Source organism: Abrus precatorius, unplaced genomic scaffold (genome assembly GCF_003935025.1).
Source record: "Abrus precatorius isolate BTA unplaced genomic scaffold, Abrus_2018 Scaffold9, whole genome shotgun sequence".
Classification (NCBI taxonomy): Eukaryota; Viridiplantae; Streptophyta; class Magnoliopsida; order Fabales; family Fabaceae; genus Abrus; species Abrus precatorius.
Window position 1 is genome coordinate 28932104 of NW_020874439.1, and position 23979 is coordinate 28956082.

At 29.5% G+C, this 23979-nt stretch overlaps 3 protein-coding genes across 5 annotated transcripts; 1 reads left to right on the forward strand and 2 right to left on the reverse strand.

The window, feature by feature from the left end:
* Positions 1-4062: 4062 nt before the first annotated feature.
* LOC113849222 (putative dual specificity protein phosphatase DSP8) lies at positions 4063-8319 on the forward strand. Its single transcript, XM_027478966.1, has 6 exons — positions 4063-4906; positions 5305-5427; positions 6177-6270; positions 6666-6748; positions 6856-6945; positions 7229-8319. Exons 1-6 carry the CDS (start codon positions 4712-4714, stop codon positions 7625-7627), a joined length of 984 nt encoding a protein of 327 aa, XP_027334767.1. The 5' UTR covers positions 4063-4711; the 3' UTR covers positions 7628-8319.
* A 727-nt stretch (positions 8320-9046) lies between these two features.
* LOC113849790 (deSI-like protein At4g17486) lies at positions 9047-14611 on the reverse strand. 2 transcript variants are annotated; one of them, XM_027479965.1, is made up of 5 exons: positions 14516-14611; positions 13845-14075; positions 10224-10511; positions 9823-9903; positions 9047-9484 (listed from the first exon to the last, which is right to left on the reverse strand). In XM_027479965.1, the coding sequence occupies exons 2-5, from the start codon at positions 13996-13998 to the stop codon at positions 9333-9335; spliced, it is 675 nt and encodes a 224-aa protein (XP_027335766.1). In that variant the 5' UTR covers positions 13999-14075; positions 14516-14611; the 3' UTR covers positions 9047-9332. The 2 variants fall into 2 exon arrangements, with proteins under 2 accessions (XP_027335766.1, XP_027335764.1); XM_027479963.1 differs by having other exon boundaries at positions 14446-14584.
* Positions 14612-18272: 3661 nt separating this feature from the next.
* Positions 18273-22410, reverse strand: LOC113849517 (nudix hydrolase 8). 2 transcript variants are annotated; one of them, XM_027479471.1, is made up of 9 exons: positions 21934-22410; positions 21402-21682; positions 21084-21149; positions 20286-20423; positions 19998-20075; positions 19817-19867; positions 19657-19691; positions 19241-19349; positions 18273-18795 (listed from the first exon to the last, which is right to left on the reverse strand). In XM_027479471.1, the coding sequence occupies exons 1-9, from the start codon at positions 22070-22072 to the stop codon at positions 18589-18591; spliced, it is 1104 nt and encodes a 367-aa protein (XP_027335272.1). In that variant the 5' UTR covers positions 22073-22410; the 3' UTR covers positions 18273-18588. The 2 variants fall into 2 exon arrangements, with proteins under 2 accessions (XP_027335272.1, XP_027335273.1); XM_027479472.1 differs by lacking the exon at positions 19241-19349 and having other exon boundaries at positions 21934-22409.
* Positions 22411-23979: the final 1569 nt, after the last annotated feature.

A 23979-nucleotide genomic window follows, 5' to 3' on the forward strand; every position in this document is an offset into this window, starting at 1 on the left:
AGGAAACGTTTAAAAAGAAAAAAACATTTATGAAAGGGTTAAAAAAAGTAAGTATTAAAAATCTAAAACAACAAAACTTAAAAAAAAAAAGGTTAAAATATCGAAACATAAGAATCAGAACGAGTATAAGTTACAAGTTATAAACATCCAAATAGTACCTAATGGAGCTTTGATATCAAAGATTTATAACTTATTAAAAAATGTATAACTTATTTTTTCATAAGTTAAAAAAGTTGTTTAAATAGATAAAAAAAATATTTATATATTTTAAAGTTAGTTTATAAAATATTATTTTAAGTCATTTTTAACTTGTCAAAAATTAAGTATGAATATATTTTTTGTTTTAACTTTTAAAAATTTAAATTTATAATCAATAACTTTAATTTATAAATTATTTAATTAGATATATTAAAAAATTTAATTCAATCAATTGATTATAAGATAATATTTTAACTTCAAACTATGAATTCTTAAATAACTTATCAACTATTAGCGAAAATCAATATCTTTTCAATATCTTAAATAATTTATTTCACTCTGAATGTTTTATAATAACTATTTCATACTTTCATTTTTTTATTTAATAATTTAAAAAATTCATAGACATACAAGACAAAGGAAATTTAAATTATTCATCTTCATATTAAATACAATAAGGGGGCATGTGTAAATTAATTTGAATAATGATTTTATGTTAAAATGTGTGTCATAATAGGAATAAATTTCAATTACTACCGAAATAAGCACTAAAATAAAGTATCATTTCTTGACTGTCAATTCTTTACACCTTTAAATTAGCAAAATTGTAATATAAGCGTAAGAATATATAACAAGAACATATATGTAATAAGAGTTTATTTTAAAAATTATGATATTTAATACATAATAATAGTAAACATTATGATTTTTAATATATAATATTATTTATTTACTTTTATTGGGTGTTCAATAAATGTTTTTAACTTAATTTAAATTTTTTTATTTTATATAAATAATTTTAGTCGTTTAAAGACAAGTAATTTATATTTAAAAATTAATCTTAAAAGTAAATTTACAACTATTATAAAATTTTCAACTAACAAAAAAGTTACTTGACACTTGTCTTTATATCAGAATTAGTTTTAGAATCCCATTTGAGAATAACACGTAACACAAAGTCAAATACGTTGAAAAATAACTACACTTACATTTATTGTTTTCCCCAAAAAGAGTTACATTTACTGTTGCCACATGAAATTTATGCCATGCCACGTCAAATCAAAACATATCCCCATCAAAACACTACTCAAATCAAGCATTTTTTATTTTAAGAAAAAATTTAAATTAAAAAGAGTTTTACTGTTTGAATATTTTATCTATATTTTATCTAATATTATATATATATATATATATATATATATATATATAATTTTTATCTTCTTTATCACATAAAATTATTAAATGTTATATACTTTATTTTAGATGTGCAAGAAATATTATAAAAAATATATAATAATAATAATAATAATAAATTACTAGTATTTTTATTTATAAATAAATTTTCAATGTGTCCAAAGATACAAAATAACTAATTAAAAATAGTATAATTTTATTAAAAATCATAGCATTTAATATTATTATGTGATTTTAAAATATATATAAGTTTTTATTATGTGACTAAAGACCATAATAAAATATTAATAAGCAATACATTAAATTTTATAATTTTTAATAAACAAAAATTGTTTACAAATTCTTACTGCATGTCTGTGAACAAACATTAAAAAAAAGTATCTTTCTCTCATACACATTGAGGGTGAGGATGAGTGTGCGTAAATATTTTGAAATATCAATAAATTTTTTTGTAATATCTTTCTAGTCATCTTCCTAATAATTCTCCAATATACTTTATATAGAGTAAGACAATTTAGGATTATGAGTTTGATTAACTTCAATTTTTAAAGAATGATTTTATGTAACTAATATTTATAAAATTTTATAAAGAAAAATGCTATAAAATTCTTAATTTTATAAATATTTTTTAATATATTTCTAAGGACTAATAAAAGATTAATAAATAATATATTTATTTAAAATGTAACATTTAATAGTAGTATATAATTTTTAATACATTAAATTTTATAATTTTAATAATAATTTATCATATATAAATTTTTATTTCCATGTCTAAGGACACATAAAAAAATTAATAAATAATAATTTTTATTTAAAGTTATATTATATAATGTTATTGATCTTCTAAAATTTGTAGTCTTTTGAATAAAAATGTTTTATTTTTTAATCTTAAAAAATTATATTATATATGTCAGTTTTTAATGTATATTCAAAGTCATATAATAAAAAAAAAAATAGTTTTGTTATATTTTATACTCAATTTTTTAATAATACTCTCACTTACTTTATAAAATAAGCATTAAATAAAAAGTGATATATTTATTATCTTACAAATATAAAATATTTAATACTTTTTTCGTTTAAAAATTAAGAAAATTGGTATGAATAAGAGGTAGAAAAATTTATTATTAGCAATTTTGTCAACTTTATTTAAGGTTGAATTTTTAAAATATTCCAATAGAATTTTTAATAAAATTACTATTTATAATTTTTTAAGACACTAATTAACATAATTTTTTTTATTAAAGATGAAAATATTTATTATACTTTTTTTTATTCCTCCAGTGTAATAATTTTTTTTATTTTCAATAAAAAATTATTATTTTTAGTTGATTAAATTCAATTTTAAGGTTGACGATAATAAAATTGTAGAATTATTTATTCATAAATAGTAATTTTTATACTTACAAAATTAATGCATTGAAAAAGTTACAATAACACGAAATGTTATTGTTTTCAAATAAAATTTTACCATTTATTATTTTTATTTTGTGTTATTGGGCATATATTAAAAAAAATGTATAATAACAAGTTTAAACAAGTTGAGTTTATATTTGGTACAACAAGAGTGTAAGAAAATTTACATTATTAATCAATTAGAATATACAGCAAGTATAACTATTATATTAATTATTACAGAAATTAATTATTCAACCAAATATAATAATCAATGATTAAACAATAGTGTAAAATATTGTTGATGTGTTCTAATTAAATAAAAATAATAATATTTGTCTCTTATTTTTGAAAATCAACATTTTTAAAAAATTAATAAGAGTAGTGATATGTGACTAATTAAAAGTTTATTATGTAATTTTTAATTTATTATACCACTTTAATGAGAGGAGTAAAAAAGTACCTAATTAAAATAATTCGTGAACCAAAAGAAATTCATTTAATACTGAAATTGAAATTTTATAAAAAAATTTAAAATTTAATTTTAACCCTAATAATATACAAGTTAAGAGTCTTACTAATTGATAATTTAAAGTTTTGGTTAAGAAACTGACGAATACAATATTTTTATTAAAAATTATTTTAAAATATTTTAAAAATTACGCTATAAATATATTAATAATATTTTAATATGTTTTTTTATCTCTTTAATTAATATTCTTAACATATTAATCATCAGTTGCTTAACAACTATAACGATAAAATAGTTTTATAACAAAAATATGATTAAATATAAAAAATAATTAATTTAAATAATAAAAAAATATTTTAACATAAATTTAATCATATAAAGTTATAAATAACTTGATAAAATATACTATTCAACACTTTTCAACTTTGATTACCTTCTTTATTTTTTACTTTCCACTATATTTCTATATATAAAAAATAAAATTCAAACATTTAAAAATGTTTTTTAAAAATATTTATTTTCAAATTTAATATATATTTAAAAACATAATAAAAATAAAAATGATAATATTTTTATTAAATTTTATAATTTAGTAAAAATTATGATATATAATTTCATGTTTTATATCTTTAACTACTTGTTAAAAAAAATCGTATATATATGAAAATAGTAAAATATAGTTTATGTAGAAGTGGGCGTAGCAACCTATGACCTGTTGGCAATTTCTCTGAAAATAGCATAGCTCACCCGAAAGGCAAAGGCTATAAGTAGTGGGTTACGTGTCAATCTCTCAGAGACTTTCACCTTTCTTGTGTCACAATCGCGTAACTCAAATGTTGCCACTTCATTTTCATTTTCCTCTTCATCCTTTTCCCGGATCCTTTACTTTCTGATTCAGAGTTTGTTGAGCGGAAGAGCCATTTTCTTATTCAACAAAATTTAGGGTTAGGGATTCCAATTCCCAATTTCCCCTCTTTTTCCGATTCCTTACCCTTTTACTTTTCTTTCCTCCCGACAGATTTTCCGTCTGTCTCTCTCTCTTGTTGGTTACGACAATCACTCATCCATCTTCGATCAACCCTTTCCGAAACATGGTTTCATTTTCTCGGGAAAATTCCGTTTACTCTTTTCTCGGCCAACCCTTTCTCCCATATTCCATTCCTTGTTCGAATTGTTGCAAATTTCCAATTTCCTAGGTTTTCTCGATCTATTCTGCGATCCGTCAATTGCAATTTGGGACAATCCACCCCTTTTTTTAACGTTTGTTCTGTGTATATTTTGTGCTTGTTAGGGTGGTTGTATTAGCGCTGTCGATAGAGGATTTGCGAGGGGTGTAAAAAGTGCAGTTCATACGTGTTGATAATTGGGTGAATCGATTGCGATTTGTTAATTAGGTTGTTGTAAATATATTGATATTACTGGAATTGTTGTCTGATATCAAAGTGAGTTATGCATATTGAGGAATTGAAGGGAGGTGAGGTGGGAGAAGTTAGAGGGGAAGGAAGATCGAGCTTTGTAGGTTCCGAAGCGAAGAGGGTATTGGTTGGAGCTGGTGCTCGTGCGCTCTTCTATCCAACCCTTTTTTACAATGTCGTTAGAAATAAGATTCAGGTTGAGTTTCGATGGTGGGATAGGGTTGATGAGGTATGGTTTCTTATGCGACCATGTGTTTAATGTTGTCAAGTTTTTGTTTAGTATAATTAAGTTGATAAGAGATTATTATGTTGTGTTTCGGATTGGTGCTGGATACTGTCAATGATTGTTGTGTTTCTTTTTGATATGTTTGTTTTTACCTGCAGTTTACTTATTGCACATTAGCTTTAATATAATGCAACAAATTCTATGAATTGTGTGTGATAATCAATTGTCGTTTATGAATTTGGCTGGTATATTGATCAAAATAATGCGTGTGCGCACATGATTGTGATTTTGCTGTCTCTTTTTCTTTTAACTGAGATGACATTTTTAACTTGGTTGCGTATGAGAGTTGTTTGTTTGTGCGAAACAAGGTTGCTTCTAAATCTGATGCAATTAATTTTCAGTTCATATTGTTAGGTGCCGTTCCATTTCCCATTGATGTTCCCCGCTTGAAGGAGCTTGGTGTTCGTGGGGTCATCACATTGAACGAGTCATATGAGACTTTGGTTCCAACCACATTATATCATGTGAGTAGTCTACATATCCCTTTTTTTTATTGCCGTCAATGTTTTATCTTAGGGTTGGTTTTTTCTCCTGATTTTTGAGCTAAATCCTTCCGACTGCTTGATTTTTAAGGGTGCATGATGTTAAATTATAAACCTACAACTTGTGAAATTTAGGTATCACAGTTGCTAGGTTTCTGTGCCCCTTTTGTGAGTGAAGAGAGTTGTTTTGTTTGCAGTGATTGGCAAATTTTTGTTCATCTTGTTTTGCTTTCATAGAAATTTGATGACGATTAATTTCTTTGGTGGCTTTTCAGCTTCCAGAAAATTTTTGAAGTTTGACTAAAATAAGCACATAATATAATTAGATGAAGCAGATGTACTTGAAAATGGTTCAGGCTAATAAATTGCAAGGTCGAATCAGAAGACCAAGGGAGTATTGTTTACTCTTAACTATAATCTAGCATGCTGCTGTTAAATGCTTGTATGTGTATCTAATGTAAGCGTATCTTGGTTTTTATAGTATGATAAGAAATAAAACGTTTATGAGTGGATTAGTTTTATTTCCAAAAATATTAGCATTGTGAATTTTTCTCCCTTTCTCTCAGTTCTGGTGACTGGGTGTCTAGTTCTTTTTGAATATTTGTGTTTCATGGGCTATTAAGGCACGTTGCATTAGGTTATTATAGCTTCTTGGGTGTTTTCATGACTTCAGATTTTCATGTGGTTTATTTTCTATATATGTTTAATTTTCTCCTGTTAAAATTTGGCAGGCTCATGGAATTGATCATCTGGTAATTCCTACTAGAGATTACTGTTTCGCTCCATCATTGCATGACATACACCGTGCTGTGGACTTCATACATGGTGAGTATTAAGAGAATTGGTTAACTATAAGGGTATCCAACTGCTTCGTTGCATGTACAAGTTTCATTCTGTGGGGAAATTGATTATTGATATCAAACTATTTGTAAAGTGTTGCATGGTGTGGCCAACAAGGTGGGAGCATTATAAACTAATGTCAGTGGGTGTGTTGTATGTTGAATATTCCTTTTTCTTTTACACTGTAATTCCCTTCTCTTTTATGAAGTCATTCCATCATTCCTCCCACAAAGAAAAATAACTATAATGATTAAATATTGAGAAGTTATAAAACTCAATCATTGGTTGGTTTGCAACAACTTTATTCCTTGTATATTTAGTTATTTCACTCATTTGTAATGATTTTGACTTTTTTCTCATATTGGGTTCTTTTGATGAAGAAAATGCATTGTCTGGACGCACTACATATGTCCACTGCAAAGCTGGACGTGGTCGCAGCACGACTATTGTTATTTGTTATCTGGTTGGCGCCTCAACTTAAAAAGAGAGTAGAAAAGATCAAAGCAGAAAAAGAAAAGAGGTTGGTACTTGATTGGCTAATTTTCTTATGTTGTGAGTTTTTATGTGTAGGTACACCACAAACTGATGACACCTGATGCTGCATATGATTATGTGAAGTCAATTCGGCCAAGGGTGCTTCTAGCTTCCTCTCAGTGGCAAGTATGTGTGCAGCTTGCTTTTTGGTCATTGTCATTGTTAATTTTGAATTTCTATGGACCTTTCTATTTCAATTTACCTGTTAGTCTCTGAGAATATGAAATGGAATTTTTATTTACTAGTGTGTGTATGCTGTACTTCTGACTGGCATTGCTCTAACTTTCTTTTGATTTCCATTTTATTCTTTCTTGACCCATATTTTCGACACAATTTTCTTTCAATTTGTGTTGGGAAATGATTAATAGTAATGGTTAGCCCTGATATAATTTAATTGTTGAAATTTCAGGCTGTCCAGGAATACTACTATCACCTTATGATGAGGAGGGTTGTTGGATGTGCTCCTACCTCTGGTCTATTAGTAAGGACTTCTAAGGTAGCATCAGCTTCACGAGATCTTGTAACATTTGATGACAGTTCTGTAGTCATAGTAACAGAGTCAGATCTTGAAGGGTACGACTCAAGTAATCAATCAGGAACCATGGCTGGTGAAATGTGGACAGATTTAAGCGTTGTTTACCGTGTGCGAGTTGCTGGACAGGCAGCATTGGCAAGAATATCTTGCCTTTGGCTGCGATATGGTACTACTAACCAGAAGATTACTACGGAGAAACTGAGCAGGGAAAGCAGTTGCTCCATCAGTGCTAATCACTTGGGAGGAATTAGTGTTGATATCCATGTATACTAAAAAAACAGCCTAAGTTGCCTGAGTTTGTCATGTTTTCCTTGTTCTGCCCAATAATAATCCATGTTTGGCAGGCCTGAATCTATAACGTGTTTTCCTCTGTATATTCCGTTGTTTGCCCATTTGAATTCAAATGATGAGTGTCATGCGGGTCAATCAATCAATGTGCATCGTTTATATTGATCAATTAATTACTAGGTTTGTCAGGGCTTTCAAATCTGGAGTAATCCTTTTCGATGCAAGCTTTTGCGATGGATGCAATGCTAACTGCTGCATCGAAAAAGGGAGGAGGGTTTGAGGGCTACTGTTACGAATTTACGCATTTGGTAGCCTTTATCTCGGTTAAATCACTACCAATGCCAAGACAATCGGTATGCTTAACTCCAGTATCCTACTCCCCCCAATAATATCCACGAAGTCCACGTTTCAATTTGAAATTGATGGGAACAACTTTGCTCTTCATTTTTGGTTTATGGCGGAGGGGACGGGGATAAGATCAAGAGAAGGAAGTGTGAGGGGGGTGGGGGTGGTTTGACTGACAATACTCTATCTTGCAAGTGTAACTTTTCCATGTTTTTCTTTTTGTCAAAACTTTTCTCTGTTTAAGCATGCAATTCTGCCCGTGAAATAATCCCAATGATGTATTTTCACTATTTTGTGACCAATGTATAATAAAAATATTTCTTTCGTTCGGCCCATGCCTGCATTTTGCTCCACACATTTCATCTTGTTTTCGGAATGACGATTTATTTTTGGGGACTTCTTTTTCTTAATGCATGCTTATTCATCAATGGCATTGAATGGTCGAGGTCACCAATGACAGGTGATCCTTTGAGTAATTCTGTGCTTCTCACTAGCTCTAGATTGGGTGATATCTTCTAATTGGTGCCAGATCGTTATTTTTAAGAAACTATATCTCATAGCGTTCTTGATTATTTTCAGATGACCTTTCGGAACACAAGTGTATTCAGCCGAAATTTTATGTTTTGTTGAGATGGTGGCCATCGTTTTGCGCACTATCAATGCATAATCCACTTTCAATCGCATGCTAACAAATATCAAGCATTATTGTACATTTATAACTAATACTGATTTATTTTCCCATCCAAGCTCAAGAAGTTCAACTACGAGCTGCTTTGACTACTTATGATAACGCTTCTCACAATATCCTAAAGTAATCTGTTGATTTGGTGCTTACATTGAGTTACGAATGAACTGCCAGACATCACCAGTCACATTAAGTTACGTAATATTAGTTGTGCATTTGGTTTGAAGATATCAACTACCATAAAAAAACAATGATCCTTTTTTAAAACTTTACGAAAGTTACCAATACGAAAAGCAACATGAACTTGTTAATTTTGGATCATACTTGTTTATTTTTAATTGATAGCCATCATTCCATAAACTGTACCAAGGGAGAACTAGAAGTGGTAAGATTGACGAAAGTATATCACTCCACACAATCAGATTAACTGTATGCCTGAACATTTTTTGTTTGTACCATAGTAAATATAACATCTAGAGGACAATCCATTTTGAAACATAAAGGACATATACAACAAACTCGTTTTTGTGATACAAAACATGTTGAGTTTCCAATGTTCCAGTTGAGAAAACTCGATACATGGTGAAAGCTAATATCACAGATACAATAGAAGGAAGAAAGAATAAGAATGATAATGATAGGTGGAGTAATCAACGAAAATCATAGGAGGTCCCGTGCTAGAGTCATTGGTTTTTCCTTTATAATGGCAACATCACCACCACCACTTGGTGTAGCTAGCAGGTGATGATTGGAATCCTCATCTTCACTCTCATCTGACGTACAAAGGCCATCAAATTCTGATCCTTCATCATCTGCAATGACATGTTTAGATCCTTACCCCCACAGGTTGACAAACCAAAGTGCTTTGTCTATATAATATGGTAAAAGAACAGATATCTGGTTTTTCGCAAAAGAAGAAAGGCTACTCCAAATCTTTCTGGTTTTCATGAATCACATTGGAGTGCACTTTCTGTTTTTCATTTTTCCTTAGTTAAGTAATAACATGTACTTGCATAGAAAAGATAATAGATATGTCATATGCTATGTGCTACTCATAATAGATATTTCTTTCTCGAACAGCCAATAAAATCTGAAAGATATCAACCAGATTGTCAAACAATTAGCTAATCCTGTTGTCTTCATATCTTACCAGATTGCGCAAGATGTTCAGGGAGATGTCTAACAGCTGCAACCTGAAGGCTTTCTGGTAGAAGGCAATTGCAGAAAGAACCTGAAATTTCAAAATGGATGTGATCAGATTACAACTACACTAGTGGTCACAATAACCAGATTAGGAAAATCAATGCTCAATTGTAGGCGTGTGGATCATTCAGTCTCGCTCTCCATCAGATTTTGACCAAACTTATTTCCACAGTAATATGAAAATATATTTTAAGAATACATGGAAGCATCTAATTTAAAATGTAAAGTAGAGAGGGAAGACAACATACTTACACATATTACATGTGCATACTAAATTCATAGTAAAACAGACAAAAAGACAATAGAGTTTATCTGCAATCAGAATAAGCAATCAAAGAGAATCCTCACCAACACGAGCCAGCCGATTTACCCATGCAGGAATCGGCTTTCCGGTTAGCTGTTGGCAAACTTCATCTGAAAAATGGTTGCAATTCTTAGCAATCAAATGGTATGTGTCTCCATGATATTTTGCAGAAAGGCGCTCCATGAAAGAACGAAATTCTGAACGAGACATATCAGTGCTGCCTAATGACAATGAACGTCTGAACATGAAGCCAGGACAGCTTCTAGGTTCCACCTCAAATACACCACTTGTTGAGTACTCATGTGCTCCAAAGCCATACTCCATACCATGCACTATTCAAGAAAACAACAAGCTGAAGTCAGTTCAAGAGGATATTAAAACAACAAAGCAGTACATCCCAGCTTCTGATCAGTAATTTGTTTAAGAGATGTAGTTCTACATCCTTAATAAATAACATCTCTTGAAATTACTTCTTTTTCTAATTGGCAACTTGTACATAAGATGTTGCAACTAATAACTTAATAGTATCCAAAGTTGGTACATTAAATAATGATATTTCTGTCAAATAAAATATAACAGGGTGGAATTCGATTCATGTCTTGAATAAAAACATTAAATAGGCATCTATGTTTGACCTATTAATCTATTATGCATAATTTATGATAGCCTCCAGAGTTTGATGCATCCTTTGTTTATACCTTCACAGCTTCCACTCAATACCACTCAAGCTTAAAATGGGCATATGAATTCGCTTTTACCTTTCATTATAATAGATTAACAAAACCAATAATCATCATCAAACATATCAAAATTTTTATGATAATTAGATTAAATCAAAAGCAGTGCATTGAACTCCAATTTGAACAGTATAACCAAGATAAGTTGCTTTCTTTTATAAGGTGCAAGTGTTGCTGAGTGGAGAAAAATACAAACTGAAAAATATTTTGGAATGACAAAACAAAATGACCTACTAGAGAAAGGTAGTAATAAGAAAAAGTAAATGGTCTATGATACAGTATCAGACACTACTAACAAAAGGTAGAACAATGCACAGCAAATACTAAATCAAACAAAAACCCTTAGGTGGTGTTTGGATGGATAATTTTAAAATTCTAGCAAGTATGAAAGTAATAATGAGGGATGCTTAAGAGTAAGAATTAGGTATGAGAAGAGTTATAAATGATAAATACAAAAAGTTAAGCATAATAGAAAGATTTTTAAATTCTCTCTAAAAATAAGTCATTAGAAATTCTTTCTATTTGATACAAAAGTTATTTAGTTAAAATTATTTTGTATTTTTAAACTACTTTTTCTTACTTTACAAATATATAAATTATAATAATTTAAAATGCCCTATCCAAACACAAACTTAAGCTAGTATGTAAGAACTATTGTTGTTCAGAACCCACAAAATTCAGTCAACTATCTAGTATGGGATAATGCAAGATGCACAACAGCAGCAATGCAAAATACATTAATTAGATCAAAGTGGAATGAATTCCAGAATCTCAGACAAGGGCAATAAAAACAAAAATTTCCAGACAATTAAGAAGTTTAGTATATTTAGATTTATACTAAATGCTTAAAGTGAGGGAATCATAGATGAAAGATAAAGCACGGGTTATGACCAAAAAGTAGCAAGTGCATGAGGTTGCAATGTCATTGATTAGCACAAGACAACAGAGAAAAGGGATAAAGGATGATCTGAGTAGATTAAAATAACTCAAAAGAGGCCATATAAAGATACACTGTCATTAACTTTCTTAAAACATCCTTAGCAGTGTCTTTACATATCTAAAATATTAGAAACCGGCTAGAGTGAGCAATTGTGTTATTTAATCATAAGGCATCCCAGCCTTAACTAGAAGTATGATCACATACACATGAAATAGTGATGAAGCATCCTTTCATTTCAAAATATCAATGTCACTCAACTCTCAAGAGATAGCACTAAGTATTACTAACCATAACTTGGCTCATGGAGAAACCACAATTCGCCAATGAAAGTATGCACATATATTTTGGAAAGGCAATGCATTTCATCAGAAGAACAAAAAATTGTAACCATACATGTTTTTATGTGAGTGTTTTAAGCCTTTAACATGATGCAAACATATACCTAAAAATACTCATAAATGCCCATCAAAATGCTTGCATTTGATTGTCAGAATGTATTCTTAAGTTAACTTTTGAGTTTTGAATCATAAAATCAACATTAAACTGAATCAAAAACATAAATAATCCCTAAATCCAAACAAATCACAAACCGTATAATAGGATTTTATTTTTTTTTAAAATTATCAAGAAAAAGGAAAGCAAAGGCAAACAAGAGAGTAGACAAAAAGGCAGAGCAGAGAAAGGAATCACACAAAGGGAAAGGCAAAATAATTATTCAATTAGTCATTGGAGATAAGGAGCCAAAGTGATAAATAAACAAACTACTGTCTACTCTCTAGTATAGTAATAAATAATCCCAAAATCTAACAAATCAAAACGTGTACAACAGGAGTTTTTTTTTTTTTTTTTTTCAAGAATATCAAGAGAAAAGAAAGCTAAGGCAAAAAAGAGAGAAGAGATAAAATAATAGTAATCCAAATATATTTAAGATTCTTTAGAAAATAAAATATAAGAAATTAGAACTAGGTATATTAAAGGCCCAAATAATTGAAGCATAAGTTTAAAAAGATAGAAAACCATATCTTAATAACCACATGCAAAAAAACTAATAAATCCCCAACCTTTGAGTAAACTAAAGTCTAGAATCATTAGTATCAACAATTTCCTTACCAACTTTACCATCCAAATTTAATGCACTTTAAACATTGATGACGTACTTCCAATCATGTTTGATATTAAGTGTCATTGTTAACAGGAAGTTCTCACTCGCTTAAAGACTGAAATATCCAGAGCAAGACCTCATATACCAACCATTTTATGCAATTTTTCCCATTTCATCATCATGCAGTGATGGAACTGAGATCCATGTGGGTTTGAAAGTATCCATTGATGGATTGGAGGCAGTTAGAATTAGGATTACATGTGATAGAAAATAACATCCTGTATTAGTTATTTTGTATTAGTTCTGTATTAGAAACTGCATGGTGGCAGTCATTCATCGAAAATAACTAATGGCAGTATGTATTAGGATTGTCTCCGATAGTAAGGCATGAAATTAGGTAGGTGTATTGTTATTTGCAATTTGTGGACAGAAAATACTGTCTGTAGGTGACTTTTATCTCTAGAACTAGAACAGCAAGTATATTGCTATACTATGTGTATTTCGATGGTTAGTATTATATTGTATTATCAATTGGTGTTCTATCACACAGTATTCTCTAAAGGCATATAAGTATAACTACAATCCCACAAGAAATCCCAACGGATGAGTAGATGACTTATTTGTCTGGTGATGCATTCTCAGGCTTTTCTTCCTGGCTGATCAATATACACGGCAACTTCATTCATATTATAGATTTAAACATCATACATTACAACACAGCAGCTTCAGTTTTTCTATTCTCTTGTTTTCAATAATCAAATATTGCACCATAATGTATTTTGGTAATTCTATTTCAATTTGCAAAATTGAATTTTCTCATCACAAGAAGCTCAACTCAAAATTAAAACTAAACATCAGAGGAAGTAGAAGGATCATGCAGACAAACCTTCTATGCCAGAATGAAATATTCCAACCCCAAATAGGTAAAGATAATTGTTGGCAGGCGTGAGATCATACACATTGAGATAAACCATAGTTCTCCTCTTTTTCTCCCCATCCTCCACCCCTTCCGAGCTTGAGCCCAAAGGGATTAACGGCATTGTGTATGATTTCCTCCCTTTATTCGCCCCCAATTCTCCAATTACATCCCCATCTTCTTCACGTCCCAAACAGAATCCTATAAAATTGTCCCCAAAGAATATCATTTTTTTTTATACATTAAACAACCCCCCCTCATTAACAAAAGAAAAAGCACACAAAGAACGGGAGAAGAAAAACTTCAAAATAAAAATCTGGTTGGTTTAAAAATTATATATTTTCAAAAAAGCTTGATTCAAACCATTGCCTTTATCACACGGGAGAAAATGCAGGTAAGGTTCAAAGCATGTGCGATTGAATTACCCTTAAATTCTGTTGTGGAAATGAATGAGGAAAGATAAAATATTAGTTAATGAATATATATTGGGGATGGAAGAATGAAGCCCTAGAAAAGGCGAAAAAATTGAAAGAAGCAACAATGGGGAATGAAAGAGAAGAGAGAAACTTACAAAAGGAGAAGAGGGAATGAGAATTGAATAAGAAATTGGGAAGAAATGTGAGGTAACTAGTTGTTCATACCATAAAGCCTAAAATCAGAGACTTCTCTCTCTTTTCGCCGCCATGCTTAGATGAAGGGAAACTAGTGTTTTTCCTATTACTCCTTTTAGCTTATAACGTTTAAACTTTCTTGTTTTTTTTTTTTTATTATTATTAGTCGTCAAATTTTTTGTTTTCATGTAACTTTTTTTTAGCAGGTTTTTATTTGTTTATGTACCAAGTACTTATGTAATTTATAATTTGTTAGTTGTTTACTCATTTATTTTAAGTTACGGCTATAATTGATTTTTTAAGTAACAGATAAATACAAGTAAAATTTTTAAAAGGTGACGAATAAAAAAGAATAGAGAGAATAATTGATTAAATTATTTATCTAAATATACTTTTCATTATATAAAAATTCATATCATGAATTTAGTTATGAATGTCATGTTCTGCCTAAGTTGTTGGTTTTTATTAGTTATTTATTCCTTTATTTTAAGTTATGGCTATAATTGATTTTTTAAGTAACGATAAATACAAGTAACTTTTTTAAAATGTGACAAATAAAAAAGGATAGAGAGAATAATTGAATAAGTTGTTTATCTAAATATACTTTTTATTATATAAAAATTCATGTGATAAATCTAGTTATGAATGCCTAAGTTATTGCTTTTTATTTTTAAAAAAAATATGAATTTTTAAATAAAAATAAGTATTTCTTAATTTTTTATATTATAAAACTAACATAATTATACAAATACTATATTTTAATGAATTTTTCTCAATTTCTATAAATGTTATATCTCCGTCTCTTTATTCCTTCAAAGTTTAAAATACAAAGGTATTGTAAAAATAAATAAATAAGAGTTCTTAAAGAAAAAGCAAGACTTTAGCACATAGTAGTTAATTAGTTATAATGTTAATATTTAAATTGTTTTATTTCAAATTTTAATACAATTACTTAAGTTGTTAATCAATAGTTCTGTTTAAAAATTGAAGTATAATAAGTTTTTTGAATGATTGAACTATTGAAAAAGGTTAGATTGTTAATTTAATCTTCAAATTTTAACGTAAAAATTGATTATGAATTATTAAAGTAACACTTCGATTTACAGCATATAAATATAGATATAAAGAAAATGGGAAAGAAAAATTAATTTGCAATGATAATATATATTAGGCTGAATTATTTAAAATAGAGGGGTGGAAAAATAATTTAATTTAAATAAAGTGGAAGATATATAGAGAAATGTTAAATAAGTAAACTAACTTTCAATATTGACAAAAAACAATTGATTGTAAGATTTAAAAATTAAAAGAAATTCAGCTTTATTATATATAAAACAGTAATTTGAAATCTAAATTAATATATCTTTCAATAATTAAACGATTAAATTACTATTTAAAAATCTTTATTCAAGCATACGACCAACTTAATGTGCATGTATATTTGAAAAAAAAATGTATAACCTTTATTTATAAATTTAATATTATATTTAATCTATTAAATAATATGAAAATATGTTGAAACTAAATGCTTTGTTTATTTCTATAGTTATTTATTATTTTTAGCATGTTGTTAAAAGAACAAGAAGAAAAAAAAAGACAAGATCATTTTGGAGTATAGTGAATCCATCAAATTATTCGCAGTTGGGGTTAGAATAATGCATGACCAAGAGCTGCCATTAACTATCTTTAACCGAATTAGAATAGCTTTGATTAATGTATTAACAACGGTGTACGTCAAGTGCAATTGTAACCACGAAAAGAAAATATATAATATAAACAAAGCATTTGTATCGTTGTTGGTAACATGTGATTATACCATTAAATAAACAGAGATACGTTAGTGTAATACACCTGCAATATGAACAAATTTCTCACTGCTTCATTTCCTTAGAACGTGTAGTGAGAAAGTTATTATCATGTTAAGATGTTGCACTTAATTAGGAATAAAACAAGAATACTCTTTTAATTTATATTTAAATAAAAATTTTGAAAGAAAAGAAAGTAATTCTTTTCAAGTTAAAAAATAATATACTATTACCAAAAGGTAAAAAAAATTGATTGAATGTTTCACAACAATATATCGTTTTATTACAATTTTTTGAATTAGATTGTATTTACTTAAAATAAAAAAAATACCATCTCTTTATTAATACAAATATTTTCTATTTCTTTTTTTTTTTCAATTTTTAAAATTATCAATATTTTAAAAAAATTTAATGACAAAGACTTTGTACATTTCTTTAGGAAACGAAGAGGACCCATTTTTTTTTCTCTTTTTTAACCTTTAATTCTTTTTTTGTTGTTGTCTTAATCTAAATTACTTTTGAGAGAAGATGCTTCAATTGAATGAATAAAGATGAATCAGCTCACTTACTTTTATAAATTTGTATCATATTAATGCTCCTTTATTAGAAACTTAGTTATCAACATTCATTAGTTGTGAGTTTTAAAAGTTGAAAACAAATATTATTTATGCAAGTGGCTGTAATGATGGGCAAAGAATTATTGATACAAATTGAATGAAGCATGGATATATCAAAATTATAAACAATTATTATGTCCATCCAAGATCAAAAGAGAAGTGTGTCCGTTCTGATTGAATGGACAACCAAATTCTGGTTTGCAAATAATTGAAAGTAAACAAATACTATATGTCTCGTGAGCTCTCATGATTCATACGACGTTAACTTTCACCTGCTGGGAGAAGACTCTAACACACTCCAAGTTCTTCGCTATTTTGACTCCTAATTTACTAGCCAACTTGTGAAAAACGCAACATTTGATCATGATATGACTAGCAATTCATGTTTATTTCAATTTGCAAGGTCTCAGTATTAAAAGATTAAACTACACGTCACGAAGAACTCATGCGTGATTGTGAAAGTGAAATGACATCAAACTGCTGATTAATGAAATACACTATTTCCCATATTGGAGGGAAAAAAACATAAACCATAAGAGCATGACACGTGGGGGTGAAAATCTCATATTGTATTATTTTTAATAAAATCACTTACTATTGTAATTTCTTAGTCGATTGAAAACAAATCTTAATGGCATTTTGGGCTCCCCTGTTCATATCATCTTCAAGTAAAATTGCCAACAGATAGCGCGAGAGATATTCATGTGGAAGATATCCTTATTTGCTTTCAAAATATCAGCGTCAATGTGGAAGTGAGCTTGTTCAGGCACAGCGACTATTTAGTTTTTTTGTAGTAATTAGTATTATTGCTCTCTTTTTGAGGTTGACTAAATTCTTTATACGATGGTAAAGAAATTAAGAAAGATAAAATAATTTTTAGTACACATTGATAACTTTTTAGATAATATTATTAGGGATTTTACTAATGATGCCAATTAAAGACTTAATGTATTTTTTTTAAAATTAAAAACCATTCTTGATGTATTCTTATAATGATTTTGTTATTATTAATTAGAGTACACTTTTAACATATACATTTTTTGATAATTTAAGTATGATTGAATAAAAAAGTTGGTGATTTTGGATTGTTGGAAAAAAGACAATTTATATATAAAATTTTCAATATTTTTTGAATCAAAATTAAATTTTCATTTACATAGAAGTTTATATTTGATGTTGTCATAAATTACTAAAATGAAGCTATACCGTTAATTAGAAAACAACGCATACAAAACAAAACAACACACCTAAATTTTATCCTTGAAAAAACATTACCCGCATTAATATGGATTATAGCATGTTAATGGGACTAGAGGTCCACAGAGAATAACGACCAAAATAAAAGGTTCGACTCAGTGTGTATGCTGCTTAAGGTAGGGTTACATGGCCAACTTCGTCTCTCACATACATGTTAACCTTCAAATACATATGCTGATTTGGTTCCATAAATTATAACATCGAGGCCCGTTAATGTAGTGAATGTTCTATTTGCAAGGATTATCGGTAAATGAGGAACAACTGTGATGATCAAACATGTTCCATAGGAACCTTGTTATTAGACATATTTATATACATTTATATATAAATTTTCATTTATAAGTTACATATTAGACTGGTTAGCATAGTTTTCAGCTTGTTGACATTGAGCCACAGAGATGTGCCTTCTTGAGTTTTCAGCTCCTTAATTTCCAACACAGTTGTTATCTTCGTTGTCTATGACATTGTAGTATAAGGAAGAAACCATGCCATCAAACTTTGAAACTATTTGATGAGTTGATAAGCCACAATAACGCTTCCCAAGACGAGCAATAAAGATATCTACAATCTTCTTGAACATGGAATCTTCTTGAATAAGTGGTTGCTCTACAAACTCAACTAGAGGCATCCACTGCATAACATCACACAAGAATTATAAGATACGCAGAAACCAATCTTGAGAATCAAAACAATGTTTGAATTATGATTCAGTATAAGATATTGTCCACATCTATAGAATCAGTTAAGTAAAACTTATGCATGTAACAAGATACTATATTTTCATGTTTGCTTAACAAAGCAACTGTTATGCCACCTTAATCACTATATGGTGATCAAGGGAAATTTATGCAACTAGTAATGACTGTTTTTTCTTTGGTCATGATTCACCAGATATGGATTTGGGAATGATTACAAAATAAAGCAAAGAAAAGGAAAAATAAAAAACGAAGATATGCTTTATTTGGTGACTATCCATGTGAATGGAGAGAATTAAACATAAGGAACTGCAAAGAAAGAAGTTAACCACTTCCAAGAATAGTTTCCTATATTTGTGTTCATGTGTGGGAATATCTAACCTTTGCTGCTGCAATCTCAAGATCATCCACAATGATCTTAGATGACAAGGGTCTTAGCATGCAGATGAAGAACAAATCTGACTTCTCGAAGGCCACATTATGTGCATGCCTAGAATTGATGACGAAAATCTTCAGATCTTTATGTGTTTAACGAAGATACAAGAAAAATGCTGCAGTAGTGGAACTACAAACTAAATTATACAGTACTCTATGACCATATGATTCATTACAAGACAAACCCGTCCAGTAATCCAATTACTTTCAACATAGATCACATCATAATTTGATGGTCACATATTATTTAAAATGAATGTAGAACATTCCCAGAATCAATAATTAGTATTTCAGATTTATTGTATTAAAGAAATTTTTCACTTTCATGATAACATGGTTGTGAGTGTGAATGGTGTTGTTACCTGAAAGCTATGACTTCAATGAACTCTGTATCAATCTGCACCATAAAGGAACTACCATTAAAAGAAAGCCCTTACACAATTGAAACTTATGAGACAACCTCTTGAATAAATTCAATATAAATTTAGACCAGAGGAATATATCAAAGTACAACAAACTTACACCAGTTTCCTCCTTCACTTCTCTTACAGCTCCTGTGTATATCTCCTCTGCCTGAGATATAATTCAGACAAGTGATACAGAATTCAAGTTGCAACATAATTAGATAAAAGAGAGTACAATTTAAGACCATTTCTAATTTGGTTTTCATTTGGTTTCTAGATCATCTAAGAAAATTAAGTACCTCAAGAATGAATCCAGTTGGTATCTTCCAAAGGCCAAGAGTTGCTGGAGAACAGTGCTTCTCTTGTACTACAAGCACCTTCACAAATCAATAGGAGAAAATTATGCAAACGTCAGTGCTTGTATGATTCAAATTAGATAAGAACTGTTTTGATATCATTTAAAAGAACTGCTAAACATTTAGTAACTTGAAAAAGTTTCTTTCAAAGTGCTAAATTTCCTGCTTTCTTAATTATTTATTCCATTGGGATGAACTTATTTCTATAGTTTGTCATAGAAGGAATCATACTTCATTGTTGTCATTGATGACAAATCCCCCAACTCCTACTTGATGTGATGCATTTGCTGGAAGCATGCAAGGGCCTTCTGGAATCCAGTAAGTTAACATCACATATCCTGGCTCTGCATGGTGGTATTGAAAGCCTTCCTGTGACAAAAATGAGTAACCACAACAACTCTTCATTGAATAAAAACAAAGATTGAACTAAATAAAGACAGATGAGTAGATGAATGTACTGGTTTTTTTGCATGTTCTGTGAGTTAATTTTGTGAACTTGAGCATAGTGAAACATACGACCAGCTATTTTATATGGTAATGAATGCAAGGCTATAAAAGAACAACATGAGAAAAAAATGGAAGTGACATAAATGAGAATGATAAGATATATGAGTGGTCACACAAGAAAGGACATAATACAAAATAATAGTATATAAAAGAATATTAAAGTAATACCTATAATGAAAAAGATAACTAAAAATCGTTTAAGATGATTCAGTTATGTGCAGTTAAGACCTTTGGAGTTAGGAGGGTAGATTGCATGACTCTTAGTCTGGTAAAAAAATGGGTCGAGAAAAATTCAAAAAAACCTTAAATGAAGTTATTAAAAGAATTTTTTTTTATCAACTAGATTTTTAAAAATTTAGTTTTTGACTAAATTTAATGGTATTGTGTGATCCACGTAACTAAGCCTTATCTTACTAGGTGAGGTTGTTTGAGTACAGTGAAACATACATAGATTTCTCATATCCATATGATATTTTCATTATTTCTTCCTTGGTAAACATGTGAGAAGTTAAACTAAGTTACCTTCACAGCAATTGGAACAAGGTCAGATTGCTCTAACGGTAACTTAAGCCAAATTCCCTTCTTCCCCTGTAAATTATCACATAGCTTAATAAACAACAGATGCAGTTTCAAAAAAAAATTAAATGGAAAATACTGATTTTGTTTTTTCCAAAAGATGACATTATAGAAGTCCTCATTCGCCATTCCCCACAAGATAATAATATGCTTGCCTTACATAAAGCTATAAAATTTATTTTCAAAGGAAGAAACATAAGAATCATCAAGACTTGCTGACTGATTCCTAAGCATAGGATGAGAACATGGACAAAGGATTTTTACCATCTTTTTCCAATGAGAAAGAGATAAACGCAGCACAGATGCAAAGGCAAATGGGTTGGTTGGTAACCTATCTGGATCAACAACAACTCCACCATATTCATCATCAAAGGCATCAAGTCCTCTCAGATTTCTGGAATAGAAGCTTGAAGTTGAGCCATTTATTCCATTAACAAAATGGCAACTCGTTTCTGCTTCAATATTATCTTGACCGACTGAACTAATCACAGCTTTATCTGCCAAGTAAGTCTTATCCGAGGCACAATAAATCCTCAGAAACAGCCCTGAAATTGAAGATTAGAGAGCACTAAACATTCAAACCTATGTTTCAATTGGACCCAAAAAATCATTTTTTTTCAAGAAGACACTAACTTTTTCAACATTCTTTGTAGAAGAAAAGAAAACGGGCAACAATTATTATCAAAATGTCAACTTTTAACAGTGTCAAAACCAAATCAGCGGTGAGGCTTCTAACTCGTAAGCTAAAATTTATTCGGGTATTCAGTTTATTGAGAAAATCTATTTGGGTTGTTACCTCTTCGGCACTTGAAGTGGTTAGAAAATCTAACTCCAACTTTGTGGGTGGAACTGGAAATCAAAGTGTTGTAGGATCTTCCACCATGGGCAACCTCAGATGTAGACACAGAACTGCAAGAAAAAGATTTCAGCTCCATCTAATTCACTGGTCACAACTCAACCCAAATCTCACCTATCACACACTTTCTGACACTGCTAGTCACCAACGGAATCGCAATCCAAATGTGAATATATTAAGAGTTGTGACTACACATATATACGAGAATCTTCACTAAAATCAAGGTAACCTTAGCAGGTATCGAACTATTTATGACTAAAGAAACATCGTAGTCGTGGGATTCATCGTTTTTCTGATACTATAGCTTCCCTTCCCATGCTTGAATTAAGAAGCTTGATAATCCAATGGGGTGCCAACACAGTTTAGCATAATCCCACGTTGGGACAAGCTAGATTACAACCGAGTCTTGGCAACACTTAACTAGACAGCGACCATTAAATTGGTGGTGCATATTGGGCGATGTGTGATTATGACAAAAAATCAACCAGAAACACAACAAAATTGAAGGTCTTTCTTTCTTTCTTTCTCATGAATTATAATATAATAAATGGAGAAAACGAGGGAAGTTATTTATCCGAGTTACTTATAGCAGTGGGGACACTGTAGATTTATTTATTTGTTTAAAGTCCAGTTGAAGTACTTTTAATAAAAAATATTTAATTTGTTGAACAATTTAAGTATATATTATAAATTAATATAATGATATATTTTATTAAAAAATATTTTTTATTGAAAATATATTGGAATTAATCTTTCAATGCCAAACAATCAATCCCTGTAATTATTCAAAGGTCTAATTCGCGAGCATTTTCACGAGAGAAAAAAAAAACACTGCCTCAAAATAAAATAATAAAAAAGTTAAAATACATATTTTAAAATTTTAAGTCTGCATTACATGTAAAATCATTTAAGGGGAAAATGCTAAAATAGCAACTACAAACAAAATCTTTCAGTAATTAGTTTTTGTATTTTTAATCTAGATTACAGGGTTGAATCTGGATAGGACTACTGTGAACGGCACCATCCTTCGGAATTTTACTTGCTTGGTTGGATCCCATTTAAATGGATGCTATTTTATCTTTTTTGGGTACATAATAAATGGATGCTATATGTATATAACATTATCTTTCCAAATATTAATTATTAAATGTGGATTGATGATGGTGTTACGATGGGCTCGGGGTTCCCACTTATACATGCATGACAATTACCAAATTCCATCAGCCATTTTGCTTTATATTAGACAAAAAAAAAACACTCTATTCCCTGCTTTTCCGAATTTAATTTTAAATGAAAAGGCCAACCCAACTACGACAATGTGGCATGTTTCAAATGTGCAATGCACCAAGAAACTTATACATATTGTTACATGTGGGCCACTCAAGTATATAGTATTATTATGCGTACAGGCTTTAATCCCAATCCAAACCCTTCACGTCCTTTACTATCAAAAGGTTATATTATAATAAACTGATTTAATTATACTATTAAAAATAATTCTTATTTTTAATTAATTAATAATATACCAAGTTTTATAACTAATAATAATTTAAATTAAATTCATGATTTATTACCATCATTTCATAAAACCTACCTTCTACGATGAATTATGTTTAGAAGCAAATGTTCGTAGGAGCAGTATTAGGAAATATTTGTTAATAAATTATTTTTTATATTTTTAAATTATTAATTAAAATTTATTTAAATAAAAGTATGAGTGTAATTTCTTAAATTAAAATATAATTTATATATTTTTGTAAAATTTATTGAATAATATAAAATATATTTAAAAAAGTATATTGTTAATTTTTTAATGCAGCTGTAAAGAAAAGAAAGAAAGGCGCATATTGTGCTAGCATGAAAGGCGCGTGATGGGGAAAGAAAACTGAAAATGGCACAAAACAACGAAAAGGTGGAAAATCGTGGACAGCATTCTCCCGTGATTTCATATATCTTCTCTCACTTGAGAGATAAAAAAGTTTCTTT